General features: G+C 47.8%; 1 protein-coding gene across 2 annotated transcripts in view; it reads left to right on the plus strand.

Moving 5' to 3' along the window:
* Positions 1-2,210: 2,210 nt before the first annotated feature.
* LOC144889490 (DDB1- and CUL4-associated factor 10-like) overlaps positions 2,211-19,051 on the plus strand; it is a 56,966-nt gene continuing 40,125 nt past the window's right edge. Inside the window, exons 1-2 of one of the 2 annotated variants that reach the window (XM_078769843.1) lie at positions 2,211-2,434; positions 12,044-12,157. In XM_078769843.1, coding sequence (XP_078625969.1) covers positions 2,319-2,434; positions 12,044-12,157 — 230 coding nt within the window. In that variant the 5' untranslated portion in view covers positions 2,211-2,318. The remainder of the gene's footprint in view (positions 2,435-12,043; positions 12,158-19,051) is intronic. The other variant, XM_078769844.1, reaches the window with a different exon arrangement.

A 19,051-nucleotide genomic window follows, 5' to 3' on the forward strand; every position in this document is an offset into this window, starting at 1 on the left:
TCGTCCAGGCCGAAACCTTCAGCTCGCTCGCTTGTTCGCTGAGCGGCTCATTGAGCAGCTCGCTGAGCGGCTCACCGAGCGGCTTACCAAGCGGCTTGCTGAACGGTTCCGTCCCGGCGAGGTTAGTCTGTACGCTTCCGGCAGCGGACGAGTTTACCCGCCTCCTCGCCAGTTTCCCGGCACTCACACGGCCCAACTTTTCAGCGGTGGCCATCAAACACGGGGTGGAACACCATATTCCCACCGTCGAACCACCAGTCTATGCCCGGGCGTGCCGCCTCGACCGCACGAAGCTCGACATCGTTGGAGGTATTGGCTTATATAGGATTGGTTTTCTAAAGCTTATATCAGAATATTAACTTATATCAAATGGGTCTTTTGAGGGGAAAGTGTGATGACGTCACCACGTCACGCGGCACGAATGCGGGCCTGTGTCGTTGGAGGTACTGACTTCTATAGGGAGGCCCCATCACCCTCCCCCATCACCCTCCCCCATCACCCTGCCCCATCACCCTCCCATCACCCCCCCATCACCCTCCCATCACCCTCCCATCACCCTCCCATCACCCTGCCATCACCCTCCCACCACCCTCCCATCACCCTCCCATCACCCTGCCATCACCCTCCCATCACCCTTTATTGGACCATTTGACTTCTGTAGGGTTGGTTTTCTAAGGCTTGTATCAAATAATCAATTTATATCAAATCTTTTAAGGTGAAAGCGCGATGACGTCACCACGTCACGCGGCACGAATGCGCACCTGTGTCGTTGGAAGTATTGGCTTATATAGGGTTGGTTTTCTAAGGCTGTAGGCCGCACCTCATTTTGTCGAATAAAGTGGTATGCGGGTGGTTCCGGTATTTGGGACCGCAGGGACGGAAAGTGCAGCCGGCCCGCTCTGAAGGTTCGGATCGGGACACCGGGATTCATTCCGGTCGCCCGGTCGGCCCGGAGGTGGGGGTGCGGGGCCTGTCACGGAACGTCAACACAAACGGCCTGCCGGGGCCGCCCAAAAGTCGGGCGTGAGGGGCGCGTCCACTAATTGAACGCCTCTCGCTTCCCAGATCGAGGGCCACATGGTCAGGAGAACCTCGTCCCTTCTGGTTGCCCTGCCGTCCCGCCGTGGGCGCTGGCAGGGTGTACTTCAAAATAAGCTTAAGTGTCAAGTGGTAAGTTCCTCCTTGCCCTCGCAAGGGGAAGGCTAGGGTCAAGCTCTTCCAAATTTCCAAACACTAGGAATCGGACATCTCAAATTAATTAATTAATTTGTTAACACATCTCAGTCGCCCGCGACCTCTCTAGCGCGGGCGTCGAACCAGTTCATTCCCGGTGCGGCCGGGCCGAATATCGGCCCGGACGTGGCCGAAGCTGTTGATTCCGCCGTAGCCCGCTAACGCGTAGGCTCGCGCGTCCCTGGTCCGCCGGGGCTCCGCGGGTGTCCTACCGTGCCTGGCTTGCCGGTGCCCGGGGACGGATATCGCTGTCTAAACATGGTAGCGCTAGGCCAGTGGGACCGCCGGGACCCACGTGCACTCACATGGTGTTCTGCGCGTGGGCGGCAGTATCAGACCGGGGCGCCCAAAGGCGCCACGCACCCAAACGCTCCCCGGCTAAAGTTCATCCCGGAAGCGCCCACATTGTGCGGACAAACCAAGTCAAGGGCCACGTGGTCAGGAGAACCACACTGTGCCTATCGGCCGGCCTCAAAGACCGAAATTGTGACGGTGTCACCCTTAATCATGCAGCGAAAATGAATGAACTCATTCATTTCGTCATCTAAACAGTGACGGTGCATGAAGGGATGAACGAGATCCTCACTGTCCCTATCTACTGTCCAGCGATCCCACAGCCAAGGGAACGGGCTTGGCGGAATCAGTGGGGAAAGAAAACCCTTTTGAGCTTGACTCTAGCCCGACTCTGTGAAGGGTCTTGAGAGGCCGCAGGCTCTCAATAGGGCGGGACCTGTGAAATTTCGGGGATGTTTGGTAAAACTACCTCAGGGTAAAGTTACATAGGAAAACACCGTGTTAAAATTTCCGTCGCCGAAGGACTCTATTTCTTATTGCGAAATTCTCTAAGACTTCGCCTCTAGGAGTTAATGAAAATATTAACTTATATAAAAATTAGTTTTCTAAGACTGAAGCGGGGTGACGTCATCACGCCCTTAGTTTTCTCAGACTGAAGCGCAGTGACGTCATCACGCCCCCTCCATGAGTGTCAAAGGTCGTTCGAAGAAGAAAGGCTCGGATCCCGGCTCGCCACCCCCGTACCCCGCCCGGCTCCCGTGCTGGGTTGGCTGGGCACGCGCCGTGCGGGCATGGGGGCTCGGGCGCCGCTGCACGCCCTGTGCCGCGCGCTGGAGCCCCTCGGACGTGTACCCATGCCGACTCGCGTACATGGCGCCGTATTCAACGTGGAGTTTGCGCCAGACGGGTCAGAAAGGGGACGTCAGGGTAGAATTCACCACGTCGCACCATACGGAACACAACATTTCCTTTAAACAAGTGACGTGTTTATGTGCAATAACATTGATTGATGGTGCTCGATCGTTTACCAGTGATTATAACTAGTTACCACGAGATGACCTTAACCCTTTGAGATCACCAGTGGACCAAATTTCCATTGGTCTTCGCGGCCTCGTAGCATACCTACCTGTCGTACCGCTTGAGCATAAGCTTACCATAATCAGTTCAGTTTAAAGTTGTTTGCGGATGATACGAACTTGTATAGAGTAGTGGATAGGGATGCAGATGCACCAACACTCCAGAATGTTATTTATGTGGTCATGAACTGTTCTAGATGCTGGCAAATTCCCTTTAATGAGGCAAAATGTAAAGTTGTAAAAACAATTGGAGAAACATTATGAGGAGGGGGGGGGGGGGGGGAGTAAAAACATTTTAATCTAGAGCAATGCGATAATGTCGCCAACATGCCTCCGCAAAGTCCCACAACGGGTAGATGTTAATATTTCAATACAAATGGGTCATAGATCATGTGCATGCAATTTCAGATTTTTAGGATAAGGAATTCGATTAAAACATTTTTGCTTATACCCCTTCACCTATGATGTCATCATTACCATGCTTTTGTTCCCCATTGGGAGTACTTGACAATGTGCCAAGTTTCAAATTTTTCAATTCAGCGGTTTCTGATAAAAAATTTTTTTTTTTGCATTTAATCCAAGATGGCTGCCATACCACGTGTCCTATGACGTCACAATTGTCATCAAAACATTCTGCACGGGTGTCACTCCTACCCTGAAAGTTTCGTCTCGGACATATGCTTGCTGAGAAAAACGGGGTTTAGCCCGTACGGACGTACGTACAGACGGACAACCCAGAGGCATAAAAAATGTAAAAACATCATGGCAGAAGGAATCAGAAATTTGCATACACCATGGGCAAGGGGAGCTAAAGCAGAAAAATCAAGTCCTGTAAGGGCGGAGAAGGACTTAGGGGTGCTCTTTGATTCAAGCTTATCTTTTAGTTGCCATATTGCAAATGCTGCTGAGAAAGTTAACTGTTGGCTCAGAATCATTAGGAGATCTTTTTCCGCATTAGATAAAAACGGGCCTGTACTATTATACAAAGCCATTGTACGAGCAACACTGGAGTACTGCAACTGCTCACCTTTTCACAAGAAAGACGAGATTGTCTCGAGAAGGTGCAACAAAGAGCGACGAGCTTGTTACCAGAACTTCGCAGACTAGAGTATCTAGATAGATTGGGGCCACTTGGTCTAACCACTCTTGCATATCGACCAAGTAGAGCAGAGGTGATTGAAATTTTTAACATTTTCAGAGGATTGGATAATGTGGACTATAAGAAGTTTTTCACACTAGAGGAATCGACCAGGACAAGAGGGCATTCACTCAAGATGAAGAAGTTTCATTTTGAGACTAAAATCTGAGAGTGCTCCTTTTCCGTCCGTTGTATAAATAATTTGAATTTTCTTCTTAGTCACGTGGTTGAGTCTGGCACGTTAAATCAGTTCAAGTCTAATCTAGCATCTCTTGAAGTTTAACCCCTATACTAGAGTTTTAGGTACTGTGACGAGGGGCACGTAAGCTACGCTTTACGTCTCAAAATCCAGTAAATACCTTTCACCAAACCCAGGTGTGCATGGGCCGGGGGAGAGGGGGTAGGTTATAGGTTTGTTGTTATTATTGCCAAATGATGCTAGTATTATTATTATTGTTAATATTTTTTAGGATTAATTAATATATTCCTTGTTACAATGTTATCATCGTTTTTGTTATCTATTAAGTCATCTCGATTCTCCAAGAGATGAACTTATAAAATGGGTCATGATATCCGGATGTCTGTCTGTCTTAACTTTTTGTTCTTTTTGCCGCACATCCCTTATCACCTTGCTGATTGTCATGAAACTTGGCAAATGAATGCAAGACAGTATCCCGCACAATCGCTCGGGCTTCAATTTTGGATCATGGGGGCTCCCACGGGGGGTTCCCCCAAATCAACCAGAACTACAACCTCAAGAGATGACCGTCAGGCCACTCAGGGATATTTTGTTTCTAATTATAACGCCATGCCCGGGAAGGACCTCACGTCTCGTTTTTGCTGCTCCCATTACCATTAAGCTGCTCTATACACCTTAACATGGCGTGCGTTTAAAGCATGGGAATTCTTCCGGATTATTTATACTTAATTAACCTAATTAACTCAGGAGATCATAAACGATAATTTCGATGTATGACATTCCACATCAGAAACCTCAAGTAGAACTCCATAAAAAAGATGCCTCACACACACACACAGCCATTTTACCTCACGTCTCGCGGAGTCTGTTATTTAATTTAAAAATTGATTTGTCCTAATTTTGTGCCGATTTCACTCTAGATTTCGACATAATTATTAAGATCATGAGTTCTGATCGTGAAATGTGGAATCAGATTTTGAATATGCGATATATTATGAAATCTTGCCAGGAGCCAATCACGTTGCGCCTAGCCTCACATAATCAGTCGGTGTAACCGCGAACGGACGGACGGAGTGGTGGAGTGGTGGAGGTCTTGTGGTAGTGGGACTGTGGCCGAGGCGCAAGCGTGAGTCAATGTTGGGCAAATAAAGCGCGATGATGGTCGTTGGTCTTGCGGTGGAGGAAGACGGATGTGTTGTGGCGTGGAGGTGGTTTGTAGTTCTGTGGTGGTTAAACTTCAGTTGAGGTGCACCTAATGAGGTCCCTAATGAGGGAGTGCACCTAATGTGGTGCGAGAGAGATAGCGTTTGGCTCCAAAATGAAGATAAAAGGAAGAGAAAAAGTTGGGGGAAAACCCTAACTAAACTCCTCACAATGCGTATCCGGTTTAAAATCCACGAGACAAAAGGGAGAACTGTCTGGAACATTTAATAATGAAATAACTAACTCGGGATACTAGTGTATGTTGTGTGTCATTGCCGGGGGTGTGGGTTCACAGAACCGTAACTATATATGAGGGAACGAAGGGAAGTGCTTTGACTTGGGATGTCTGAGGTATTTCAAGTTAACCCAAGTTTGAGGCAGAGAAGTGCACTCAGCTCATCTTACTATAATTCACCAAATGTCCGTCCGTCCGTTCGAAGGTACCGCAAAAACGGCTGAACTGATCGCAACGATATTTTGGGTGGGTATTCCTGGGACCCCTGGGAGTAAAATAGGCTATATTGTTTTTCCAATTTTTCCAAATTTTCCAGTTTTTCCAAACACTATGGAATAATATTTACCGATATGTCCAGTGATGTCTTTTGTTGAAATTATACAAATACTGTTTCGATTTTGATGACAATTATGAACCTGCCGTGAATGCCGTGACGTTTTCTATTTTCTAAACGTGAATTCGCGGATCGCCATATGCAGATTCGCCATTGACTGGTATGGAACAAACGTACCCGTTTGTTTGCCAACGGGTACGTTTTTCATGGAAGTCCTTCACGAACTTGCTGTCCATGTCTGACGTGCGACTGAAGGTGCTACAGGAATGTGGAATTTATTGGTTTCATGCTTTAGCATTTGCCGTTTCTGCATTGTCTGTTTGCTTCTGGCCTCCCACCCATGCGTAGCACGTGTACCTCACTAGTTAATGTTAATTGAGGTTTTGGAGCTGATAAATAAGAAGGTGAGCACCAGACGTCCTCCAGAAGATATTGTATGTGGACAATTTTGTGATAGTAGTGGAGAGCAAGCAGGAAGTGCTGGAAAAGTGGACTGAGGATGAGCCAAAGGAAGACTGAGGTGATGTGATTGTTCACGCATGAAGGCAGGAAGGTGGGAAGACATTCCTTGTAGTCAGGGCCCTTAGGGATATTTTGGGGCCGTTTGGTTCAAATTCTTCCAAAAGCACCAAATTTGGCCCAGATGTTGCCCATGCCATACTCTTTCGACTTTTGACGGGCGCCCCCCCCCCCCCGGGGGGCCCATATTGGCGAAATACTAAATGGCCGCCACCCGGATTAGAGGAAAATCAGTTAAATAACCAAAAAGGTTGGAATCATGTATGATACCACTTTTCAGGGGTTTTCGAGGTCGAGGAATCCAATTATGATATTTTGATGATTCGAGGTCACGGTCAACCCTCAAGGTCATCTTAAAGGTCATTTTTGAGTCAAACATGTCGGTTTTTGAGATTTTTGTCAAGATTTACGTGAGGTTCACCACTTTATGTTTCTGGGTTGGGTAATCGAACTCTGACCTTATTTTTGACAATTAGAGGAAATATTTACATGTCTATTTCCTAATTTTCAGGCATATGCAGTTCATCAGTCTAATTACAAAGGTACGGATTTTGATGTTTTATGAACTGTATGCCATATCCTTGTGTTTAATTTTTGTGCGATCGTGATCCGGGTTCATGTATACATGATTGTATACATGTCATAAATATGACGTCATAGGTCATGTGACCTGGCGGCCATATTGGATTTTATGAAAACCTTAAAAATGGATCCCTGCCTTCATTTTTCGATCGATTCATTTTGAACTTTGACCACTTATAGTACGCCATGTGATTGGATGCATATCCTAATTATGACGTCATAGGTCAGGTGACATGGCGGGATGGACCGGTATGGTCCCCGGATCATACCGCCCTTGGCGCCCGTCAAAAATCGAAAGAGTATGGCATGGGCAACATCTGCGCCAAATTTGATGCTTTTGGAAGAATTTGAACCAAAATATCCCTAAGGGCCCTGACTAGGAGTAATTAAAATGGTTTTAGTTTAAAAAATATATATGGGGAAGGGAAGACAAGATGCTAATGCTAATAATAAATAGACAGACAGACCTGGTGGTCAACGGACAAATGAGTAAGGGAAGTAGACGTACTTGACACAGGAAAAACTATACCTCTAAAATTGCGGCAAAATACCAGATTAGAACCGCACAACAAATGAGATTACAGGCAAGGAATCGAGCAAACACGAGCTGGTAGTGGCTACGGGGCTATGATGTCATTCGCCATGGCACAGGGCCTCGTGCGGCTTGGGTGGGAGACGTGAGGTTGTCGATGAGCGATGCATTCGTGGCTGTCCAAGCTGTCACTTCTCATGAGGAGTGACGAAGCAGAGAGAGGCTGCGCATGCGTGCCAGCAGTTTTTATTCCCCCCATGGACCACCTGCGGCTTGTCTCTATTGTTGCCTTCAAGACCGTTGTGCTCCTCAAGGTTGAGCCTTCCTAAGCCTCCCCACACTCTCTCCAGGGCCCGACAGCTCACTTTGACGCTGTGCCCTGCTGTCTTCTGGCCTAACAGCTCATGATGTTGCGCATTATAAGCACGTAACACTTTCCGGGCTTTTGTGCCCACAAGTCCTCCACCTGGCCTCGTATGTACAAGAGGTTTTACATGATACAACGTCAACCTATTCTGTTATAACTATTCCAATCACCACCTCCTCGGTGCACATTTTACCATATCATTTGTTTAGTAATTGCCCCACTTGAGATGAAGGTTGATTAAAAAGTTTTGTTCTTCATTACAGGCGCGAGGCTTATGGAAGAGCAAGGTGTAACTGACAGTGTAACAAACATCAAGGCAATGAATGAAGAGGAGAAGAGGAAACTGAAACTCGCAAGTAAAGTGGTTGAGTTAGGAAAGGTTAATGGGGATGGCAAGAGATGATGGTGCACTGCTTGCTTGAAATCCTGAAATAGTCAGGTTCACTCTGTTAACAATATAATTTCGTTAAAATTTTTTGGAGATTAGCAAACCTGTACATTTTTGGAATCATCAGAGCATGGAGAATCCGAAAATCAATGTTGGCATTTGCACAGACACCTGCATGGCCGCCATTTTGGATTTTCAAAATGGCCGCCATAAAATACATATTTTGTGCTATCTCGGCTTCGAGACAACCTATAAACTTAATTAAATATGCTAATCCTATGTTTTCTGGGTCAAGGAATCCAATAAAGGCCTCAAAATAGTGCTCAGGATTATAGAAAAGCAACAAACAAAGGTAATTGAAAAGCATTGTCTTTATATTTGTGATATAACTGTATTACATAATACATGATATTGCAAGTCCTTTGAAGTTATCGGTATGGGTATATAAAGCAAGAAAGCAGCCTTGTTAGTATCAGATTGAACTATAAGTCCTATACACAGGATCTACGAGGTCTATACCGTTCAGGAATATGCTTTTACAGATCTTCATCACTGTCCTGAGTTTCATTTTCGCAAAGGTGTCTACGCAAATGCCAACATTAATTTTTGGATTCCTCATGCTCTGAATATTCCAAAAATGCATCGTTTTGCTAATCTCCAAAATTTTTGAACGAAAAAACGTTGTGAACCTGACTAAAAGGAAGAGCAAGACAGAACAGCCTCTGGAAGGTGGTTCCATAGATGGGAGAAGCGAGGAATAAAAGCGTTAAGGTGTGCAGTCAGCCTGGATTTAGGAAATTTAACCATAAAGGGGTTAGTAGAAGAACGAGTGCATCCTGCAGTTACTGGGGAGGGTCGGAGGACTGATAGAGTAGAGGAAGCAATGTTGGGAAATAGACGGTAGAAAACAAACAGAGAGACCACCGACCTGCTGCCTGCTACGTGAGGGCAACATACCTTGTGCTTAGGCCTCATCACCGGAGATTGCGATAAGTTTCAGAGCTTTAGATTCCAGAGAATCCAGGAGAGTCAGATGTGATGCTGGAACGCCAGCCCATAGTGGAGAGCAGGACTCCTTTGAGCTACAGCCAAAGGCCTTACAGACTGTGAGTAGCTCTGAAAAGGTAAATGGTTACAGTGGGTGTTTTCTTGGACGTTGTTTATACACATTGGGTCGTATGAATTGTAAAGAAAATGGAACAACGCCTTTTCTGCAAAGTAACAGGCTCCAACTCTCCCGACCCCTTCCACATCAATAAAATAATGAAAACGTCTAGGTTCACCATATTATTGACCCCAGGAACCAGCGTTGTGGAAGAACGGTTCTGCTTGTTCAATTTACCTTGTTGTAAATCCCGGTCCTGGCAACACACATGTTCCCGTGCTGTGGGCATGCCATCATAATGTTCGCACCAGTCTAAGCCTTCCCTGCCGACGTTCTCATCTGCACGATCACTGTCACTTTGTTCTTCAGAATCTTTAGCTCTGATTCGCTTCATTGTGGTTTGAAAGAATATGGCTCTATTCCAGGAGAAAAAATGCATGTGTTACGGATGAGGCACGTTCCAATGTGGCGGCTCGGTTACAGTCTACTGACGCTGTGATGTCACTTCCACAGGCACTTCTTCCGGTGTGCGGCATTACGCAGTGCAGTATCTCTCTGAATTGGAACTTGGTTTGTCCAAATTTCTGCTCTACTCGGTGCTTTGCCAAAAATCTTTATGGGCGTGTTTGGATAAAATATATTTAAATATCGGATTAAGTCAGGATTTATTGCTGCATTTAATTGCACTTTAACTGTTTTGGACATGTGGCTCGTTTTCCGGACACTGATCCTGCTCACCAGGTACTCTCAGCAAGGGAGCCTCGTGAGTGGAGGAGGCCAACAGGCCGACCGCGTGCCTCGTGGTTGCAGCAGGTTGATTGGCATCTCAAGGAGATAGGGATGGGCCAGTCATCAGCCTGGGGGAGGGCCAGACGGAGGCCCCTGGAGTACCGCACTGCCTCGGCGCATGCTCCCATACCTGACCTGACCTTAACTGTTTGGTTTCCTAAACTCAACTTGGCAGCACCCTGGTTTCTAATCACTTCCTGTGACATACCTCGTACCATCGTACGCAATCCCGGCTTTGCTATTGGGCTGCGTACACCTGCCAGTGCTCACGTCTCGGTCTTGACAATTTAATTGTACGAGTAATGTATTGTATGATAGTATGTACAGGGTGAGCCATAAGCCTAAGGGGTAATAACACATTACAGTAATACAACAAGAAAGAGCAATCAGAGATTGCAGACTCTCGCCAGGACGTATGTTCAGTGGTTTCTAAGGCTTTTGTGTTAAAACAAATATGGCGGCCGAACCACGTGACCAATGACGTCATTGTTATTTTTTATTCTCCACCAATTTATTCCTAGATGATGCTCAATAAATTTCATCTTGATCGGATGAAGTTTTGTACTTGTCGAATTATGACGTCATAATGGAGGCACCTATGACATCATCATTGACATTTTATTCCCCATGGAGAGTTCTTTACAATGAGCCATGTCTCAATTTTTTCTATGCAGTGCTTTCGGAGATGAAGAGGTGCAAACGTTTCGATTTTTCCAAGATGGTGGCCATATCACGTGATGTATGACGTCATATTTATAATTAAAAAATTCTACAGGTGGAGTTACACCTATGGTGAAAATTTCCTGTCAATTGGACCAACGGTTGCAGAGAAAATCATATTTATTCTGTGTGGACAAACAAACAAACCAGAAGACCTCATGTGGAGCACAATACTTGCAAAATCCAACCAAAAGTTTTCCATTGATACAGCAAATTTTCCATTTCATGAAGATTAAAATTTACGTTCTTGATCAAAGCTTGGGTCAACAGGATGAAAAGTGACGATTTTGCAGATGAAAAATGATGATTTTAGAAATTTGACCTTGAGTTGACCTTTGACCTTTTGACCACAAAAATAGTTGGTTTTCCTATTTAGTGAGTCGATATGCAAATGCTGTTTAATTTTCAAGTCAATCGGATGAACATTGACGTGTTTTCAGATGAAAATTGCTGATTTTGAAAATTTGACCTTGAGTTGACCTTTGACCTTTTGACCTAAAAATAGTTCATTTCCAAATTTAGTGACTCAATATACAAATGCTATTCAATTTTCAAGCCAATCGGATTTAAAATGGCTATTTTAGAAATTTGACCTCCAGATGACCTTTGACCTCAAAATCAACGGGCTTCTCAATTGGGACGACCTATACAGCTTGGTGAAGTTTCGTGACGATCGGTTTGGAATTGTGACCTGTAGGCCGGTGACAAACAAACAGACAGACAGACAGGCAGAACCACAAACGCAACCGACCAATATACTTGAAAAATCTTAGATTCTGCAAGTAACAAACGGACTCAAAAGCAATACCCTCTCCTCCTCTGGCGAGGGTAACAATTACAATACCTCGAGGTATTACAATACGGTAACAATTAGACCTCGAGTGCATCCATACAATGTCTGCATTGTGTGTGTCAGGGAGGAATTATCACCTGTATTGTCGTAACTGACAGTTTTGCTAACTATGCTAGTTGATCTAGCTTCGTCTTGTACTTCATATCGACTTATTTATAAATGAAGTTAAGAAAAATGTGAAAATTAGCGAATTCTACTTGGACTCCACATAGACTGATGGGCCGAAAAAGACGGTATTATGGTGACATGACGGTCCAGGCTTTGTTTATCCACTGAGTGGCTCATATTCGCCAAGGCATTTATCTGTTATACACATTGCACCTGCTATGGGACATGGTGTGGTGTCTTCGGAAAACCTTTTTGTTGGAGAACTGTTGTGCATTAATGTAGTTAAATGACTGGTGGTGCTCCTCGTTGCATTCTCCGCATGTTGCATGCAATGTTACTTTTTTGTGTCCTTGTCGTGTGCTGTGCAGTAGTGTTCTGGCTGCAGCCTGTGAACAGTCCCAAGTGCTACTGATCGACCCACGCTGCTGCCGCCTTGTTCACACTGTGCCGTATGCTCACGAAGACTGTGTCAACAACATTCGGTAACTACCTGTGATTGTTGTTAAATTCTGCTTTTCCAGAGACACGTCGTGGTTGAATGAAACTTGTTTGCATTGGGGATGTTTGCACTAATTAAATCCACTTTTGTTGTACGATATTTTGTAGTTCGGTAAGATTTATTGTCCCCCGTCGCACCGCGGAGCGAAAGGGGGACTATCGTTTTCCCCTCCGTCCGTCCGTCCGTGCGTGCGTGCGTGCGTAAGCGAAGGACCGCATTCGAATTTGGTGTGTCGGTGCAACCCACGTCAAAATCCAAGATGGCCGCGGCCATGTATGTCTGATGCCATGTATGTCTGAACCTTGTGAGCGGACTATCTTGAAAAATAAGCAAAGTACCAACTTCTAATCTGGTGTGTGGGTGTATCTAGGCATAAGGAAGAACCCTATTGAAAATTGGGTCGCCACGTCAAAATCCAAGATGGCCGCCGCCATGTATGTCTGAACCTTGTGAGCTGAATATCTTGAAAAATAAGCAAAGTACCAACTTCTAATCTGGTGTGTGGGTGTATCTAGGCATAAGGAAGAACGCTATTGAAAATTGGGTCGCCACGTCAAAATCCAAGATTGCCGCCTCCATGTATGTCTGAACCTTGTGAGGGAAATATCATATCGTAGCATGTTTTCTGCGTCTTCCACTTTGTCAACTCACATCACTTCCCCGACGGGGGACCTAGGCGTAAAGCTTGTTACCTTTTGTACGAGTTTGAAAATTCCGAAAATAAAATGAATGCTTCCCCATTGAGCATATATTCACATTCCTGTAAAAGAATGTGCATTAAAACTAGAGCTTCCAGGGAAGCAGAACTCAACTGAACTGACTGGACAACTTTAAAGTAGGTCAGTTGTCTGTACTACATTTGACTTAAATGAAAAGCCAACAACCTTGTGTAATAATTTTAAGGTCCTTGTATCCTTGTGTGGTAAGAGTCTCACACACCAAGTTTGATCAAAAGCCATAAATATTTGTGGACGTTAAAGTCTTAACGTCGTTTCGGAGCTGAAAACAATATGGCGGCCATTTTGTGACGGATCGGGTTGGAATGCAATAGCAACCTACCTTGTGTGGTAAGGGTTAACCATTCTAAGTTTGATCAAAATCTGTTAATATTTGTGGACGCTCGAGTGTTAACGTCGTTTTCATGACCAAAAACAAAATGGTCGCCTAAGTCCGACATTTTTCAACGGATCGGGCTGAAATGTAATACCAACCTGGTCCTTGGGGTAAGGATGCTGCATGTCAAGTTTGATCAGAATCGGTTGATATTTGTGGACGCTGGAGTGTTAACGTCGAAAAGTTAACGGACGACAGGCGCCGGACGCTGGAGGGTTCAGTATGTGATGAACTGTCCAGTTGAGTTAAAAATCGAACCAAGAAAGCATCTGAAAATGCAAAGCCTGTCCACATCTGTTTGTATCGTCGTCTTCTTCTGTGTGCTCAAAATAATGAAAACAGTTTAAAATAAAAATACATAATGAAAATTGATGATGACATAACAATAGCCTTGACCTTTTGATCTAAAAAACAAACAAACAATCGGCTCGTAGCTTTTGATTGATTTGTGAACCAATGCAGTGACCCAATATGCAAATTCTTAAAATTTCAGGTCAATCGATGAAAACTGACAATTTTAAGTGATGATGACCTTTGACCTTTTGACCAAATTATTAATTTGCCTTCTTCATATTCTCATAATAAAGCTTTGTTGAAAATTTGATGACAAAACTCAAATGGTGAAACGTTGTGGCCCAGACACAGACAGACGAACACACACACACACACACACACACACACACACACACACACACGCGCACACACAGAAGTGATTACAAAAGTCCGTCTCCTGCTGTGCACGGGACGGACTAACACTTGCAACAAGGTATAGTAAGATAGCCTTAACTGAAGGTCACGCTCCACTATGGCAGGGGTTCAACTACCACCACGTTTTTGGGGCGGACACGTCTTTGGAATGTGACGTTTGATTTGGTTGATTACAAATGAACACGGTGGATTGAATCCGGATCTTTGCTGAGCCCCCAGATAAGTCATAATTATGTGTAAAGCATACCAGGAGTTGTGAACCAAACTTCATTATGAGCAACTTTCAGAAGAATGAAGCGAAATAGTACAACTTCAGGAAACAAACGACGAACAAGAAACATTTTGCAGCTGAAATGGAAGTGGGAAACCAGGGCGTGGTTATCAGCGATGACGTGAATGGGCCTCCACTAGCCAGACTTGCTGCCCTATTTGCAGAGTATGCTCTGCTTGCAGAAACGGAACTTGTACCTGTAATGGCGGATGTAAAAAAGATGTTTGTACATCTGTCCCAACAACTGAATTGTAATCTTCTTCTTTTCCTCCTCTTCCCTTTATAAGGGGTGAGGTCCGATGGCACCAAGCTCCTGCCCTGCCTTGACCATGACACTCCTCCACTTCCCTCTGTCCTCAGCCAACTCTCTCCACTCTTCAACCACCCCCGTCCCCCACCTTATTGATATCCATCCTCACGCAATCCTGTCTACTTCCGCTGTCTCCCTCTTTTCCTCTTACATTGCTCCGTCAACCTATTCGCTCTCTTTTCCATTCTCTCTTCCCCTATCCGTACTAAGTGTCCAGCCTATCCAACCTGACATTTCACCAATCTCCCCATCAAGCTCATCTGCACACCAATCTCCTCCCTCAGTTCATTCATTCTCCTTCTTTCCACCCTCTTCACTCCCACAATCATCCTGAACAGTTGTTCACACAAACCTGCAGCCTCTGTTGATGGCTCTTGTCATTACCAGTTTCCAGGCCGCAAAGCTGGGCCGACATTACACACGATATCAGAACCTTCCCTTTCAAATTCCTTGATATCTTTGTGTCTGCCATTACTCCCTCCACCCTCCTCCATGCATTTACACCCACCTGAATCCTCCTCCGTATCTCTGCCTCCAACTTACCATCCCCGGTCACTGTTCCCTCCAGATACTCAAACCTATTTCCCTGTCTGATCTCCTTCCCCTCTAACCTGATATTCATTTCTTTTCTCTGCTGCCCAACCCACATCACCTCGGTCTTCTCCATACTCCTCTTCAGCTCATGCTTACTAAATGCCTCCTTCCACTCTTCCAGTACGTCCTGCATCTCCCGCCCACTCTCCACCACAACAGCAAGATCGTCCACATACAACGTCCTCCCAATAATACCCCTCATATTCACCTTCCTGCTTACCAGCTCCATCACCATGATAAACATGAGCTGAGAGCGCTTCCTGGCCTCAAACCAATTTTCACACTCAACTCATCAGACATCCTACGACCAACCAAAACTCTTCCCTTTGTTCCCTTGGACATCCCTACCACCAACCTAACTTCTGCTTCCGGCACTCCCATCCATCTCGGTGTTGCCATCACCATCTCTCTCGGGACAGTGTCATAGGCCATCTCCAGATCCACAAATCTCAATGCCATTTTACCTTGCACCTCCAAACTATTCTCCACCAGCTGTCTCAGTGTGAACATCCCTTTTCTCGTTCCCCTACACTTTCTGAACCCCTGCTGCTCTTCACCGATCTCCTCCTCAAAACGATTCCTTATCCTCTCATCCAGAACCCTCTCCAACATCTTCATGACATGACTCAGGAGCGTAATGCCCCTGTACTTCCCCAGATCTTGAACATCCCCTTCCCCTTCCATATCGGCATAATTAACCCTGTCCTCCAATCCTCCGGAATTGAACCCTCTCTCATGAATACATACATTCAACAGCCTCTTCATCCACCTGACTCAGACTTCTCCCACTGCAATTTTCATCTCTGTTCAGCTGTTTGAGTTTGAAATATCCTTTCCACACCTTCAATACTGCACCCCTCTCGGTCACTAGCCTCCCGCCTCCATCCTTACAATCACTGGCACTCCCTTCATGTCCTTGCTATCTTAGTCCCTGTCCCGAGCCAATTTAAAGATCATTTTCTCCCCGCCATCCTCCTCCAACTGGTTATGCACCTCCTGTTCCATATCTTTCCTCATCTTATCTGCAGTTCTCCTTGCTGCTTTCTTCTTTTGCCCATTCAGGTGCAGCATCCACGCATTCGGTTGCCTCCCTTTATCCTTGATCTTCTCCATGCTCTTCCAAACCTTCTTTTCACCAACTGCCTTCGCTACTTCCTCCATCCACCGTACCTGGTTTCTATCCCTAAACGATGCACCCTTTTCTGACGTCCTTCCAGGCAACACTTCTGCAATTCCCCTAAATTCCTCTCCATACTTCTTCCATTCCTCCTCCAAACCTTCTGCGTCTTCGCTAAGTTGCTCATACCTGGCCCTCAGCCTCTCATTGTACTCGATGGTGACGTTTCCCCTACACTCCCTCCATCTAATATGTGGAGTCACCACCTGTCGCTATCTCCATGAGGGTAGATCAATATATATATAATGGAGCAAGTGTTTGTTTGTACGTATATCCGCTCTTCACCCATTGGTTTGTCGACCCAAAAGCATCACAATAATATGTTCAATTTCATTGATATTTCTGTTCAATATTTTACAGCATGATAAATAAAATGTTTGTCTCTAAATATATGCTTAATGGTGGTAGTCCAATGTTGGTATGTTAGATCCTGGGAAATGCCGGTTGCCTCTGTGGGAGGAGGAAGGGGAATTGGTGGAGGTGGTAGGAGGCAGGAGAAGGGTGGAGGTGGGAGGAGGCAGAGCAAGGGGTGGAAGGAGGCAGGGGATGGGATGGGGTGGAAGGAGGGAGGGGATGGGATGAGGTGGGAGGAGGCAGAGCATGGGGTGGAAGGAGGCAGAGCATGGGGTGGAAGGAGGCAGAGCATGGGGTGGAAGGAGGCAGAGCATGGGGTGGAAGGAGGCAGAGCATGGGGTGGAAGGAGGCAGAGCATGGGGTGGAAGGAGGCAGAGCATGGGGTGGAAGGAGGCAGAGCATGGGGTGGAAGGAGGCAGAGCATGGGGTGGAAGGAGGCAGAGCATGGGGTGGAAGGAGGCAGAGCATGGGGTGGAAGGAGGCAGGGGATGGGATGGGGTGGAAGGAGGCAGGGGATGGGATGGGGTGGAAGGAGGCAGGGGATGGGATGGGGTGGAAGGAGGCAGGGGATGGGATGGGGTGGAAGGAGGCAGGGGAGGGGATGGGATGAGGTGGGAGGAGGCAGAACATGGGGTGGGAGGAGGCAGGGGATGGGGTGGGAGGAGGCAGGGGATGGGGTGGGAGGAGGCAGGGGATGGGGTGGGGGGAGGCAGGGGATGGGGTGGGGGGAGGCAGGGGATGGGGTGGGAGGAGGCAGGGGATGGGGTGGAAGGAGGCAGAGCATGGGGTGGAAGGAAGCAGGGGTTGGGGTGGGAGGAGGCAGGGGATGGGGTGGAAGGAGGCAGGGGATGGGGTGGAAGGAGGGAGAGCATGGGGTGGAAGGAGGCAGGGGATGGGGTGGAAGGAGGCAGGGGATGGGTGGGAGGAGGCATGGGATGGGGTGGGAGGAGGCAGAGCATTGGGTGGGAGGAGGCAGAGCATGGGGTGGGAGGAGGCAGGGGATGGGGTGGGAGGAGGCAGGGGATGGGGTGGGAGGAGGCAGGGGATGGGGTGGAAGGAGGCAGGGGATGGGGTGGAAAGAGGGAGAGCATGGGGTGGAAGGAGGCAGGGGATGGGTGGGAGGAGGCAGAGCATGGGGTGGAAGGAGGCAGGGGATGAGGTGGGAGGAGGCAGGGGATGGGGTGGAAGGAGGGAGAGCATGGGTTGGAAAGAGGCAGGGGATGGGTTGGAGGAGGCAGAGCAAGGGGTGGAAGGAGGAAGGGGAAGGGTAGAAGGAAGAAGGGGAAGGGGTGGGAGGAGGCAGGGGATGGGGTGGGAGGAGGCAGAGCAAGGGGTGGGAGGAGGCAGGGGATGGGGTGGGTGGAGGCAGAGCAAGGGGTGGAAGGAGGAAGGGGAAGGGTGGAAGGAAAAAGGTGATGGGGTGGGAGGAGGCAGAGCAAGGGGTGGAAGGAGGAATGGGAAGGGTGGAAGGAAGAAGGGGAAGGGGTGGGAGGAGGCAGAGCAAGGGGTGGAAGGAGGAATGGGAAGGGTGGAAGGAAGAAGGGGAAGGGGTGGGAGGAGGCAGGGGATGGGGTGGGAGGAGGCAGAGCAAGGGGTGGGAGGAGGCAGAGCAAGGGGTGGGAGGAGGCAGGGGATGGGGTGGGAGGAGGCAGGGGATGGGGTGGGAGGAGGCAGAGCAAGGGGTGGAAGGAGGAATGGGAAGGGTGGAAGGAAAAAGGGGAAGGGGTGGGAGGAGGCAGGTGATGGGGTGGGAGGAGGCAGGTGATGGGGTGGGAGGAGACAGAGCAATGGGTGGAAGGAGGAAGGGGAAGGGTGGAAGGAAAAAGGTGATGGGGTGGGAGGAGGCAGAGGAAGGAGTGGAAGGAGGAATGGGAAGGGTGGAAGGAAGAAGGGGAAGGGGTGGGAGGAGGCAGAGCAAGGGGTGGAAGGAGGAATGGGAAGGGTGGAAGGAAGAAGGGGAAGGGGTGGGAGGAGGCAGAGCAAGGGGTGGAAGGAGGAATGGGAAGGGTGGAAGGAAGAAGGGGAAGGGGTGGGAGGAGGCAGAGCAAGGGGTGGAAGGAGGCAGAGCATGGGGTGGAAGGAGGCAGAGCATGGGGTGGAAGGAGGCAGAGCATGGGGTGGAAGGAGGCAGGGGATGGGATGGGGTGGAAGGAGGCAGGGGATGGGATGGGGTGGAAGGAGGCAGGGGATGGGATGGGGTGGAAGGAGGCAGGGGATGGGATGGGGTGGAAGGAGGCAGGGGAGGGGATGGGATGAGGTGGGAGGAGGCAGAACATGGGGTGGGAGGAGGCAGGGGATGGGGTGGGAGGAGGCAGGGGATGGGGTGGGAGGAGGCAGGGGATGGGGTGGG

This window comes from Myxine glutinosa, chromosome 1 (genome assembly GCF_964187855.1).
Source record: "Myxine glutinosa chromosome 1, kmMyxGlut1.1, whole genome shotgun sequence".
Classification (NCBI taxonomy): Eukaryota; Metazoa; Chordata; class Myxini; order Myxiniformes; family Myxinidae; genus Myxine; species Myxine glutinosa.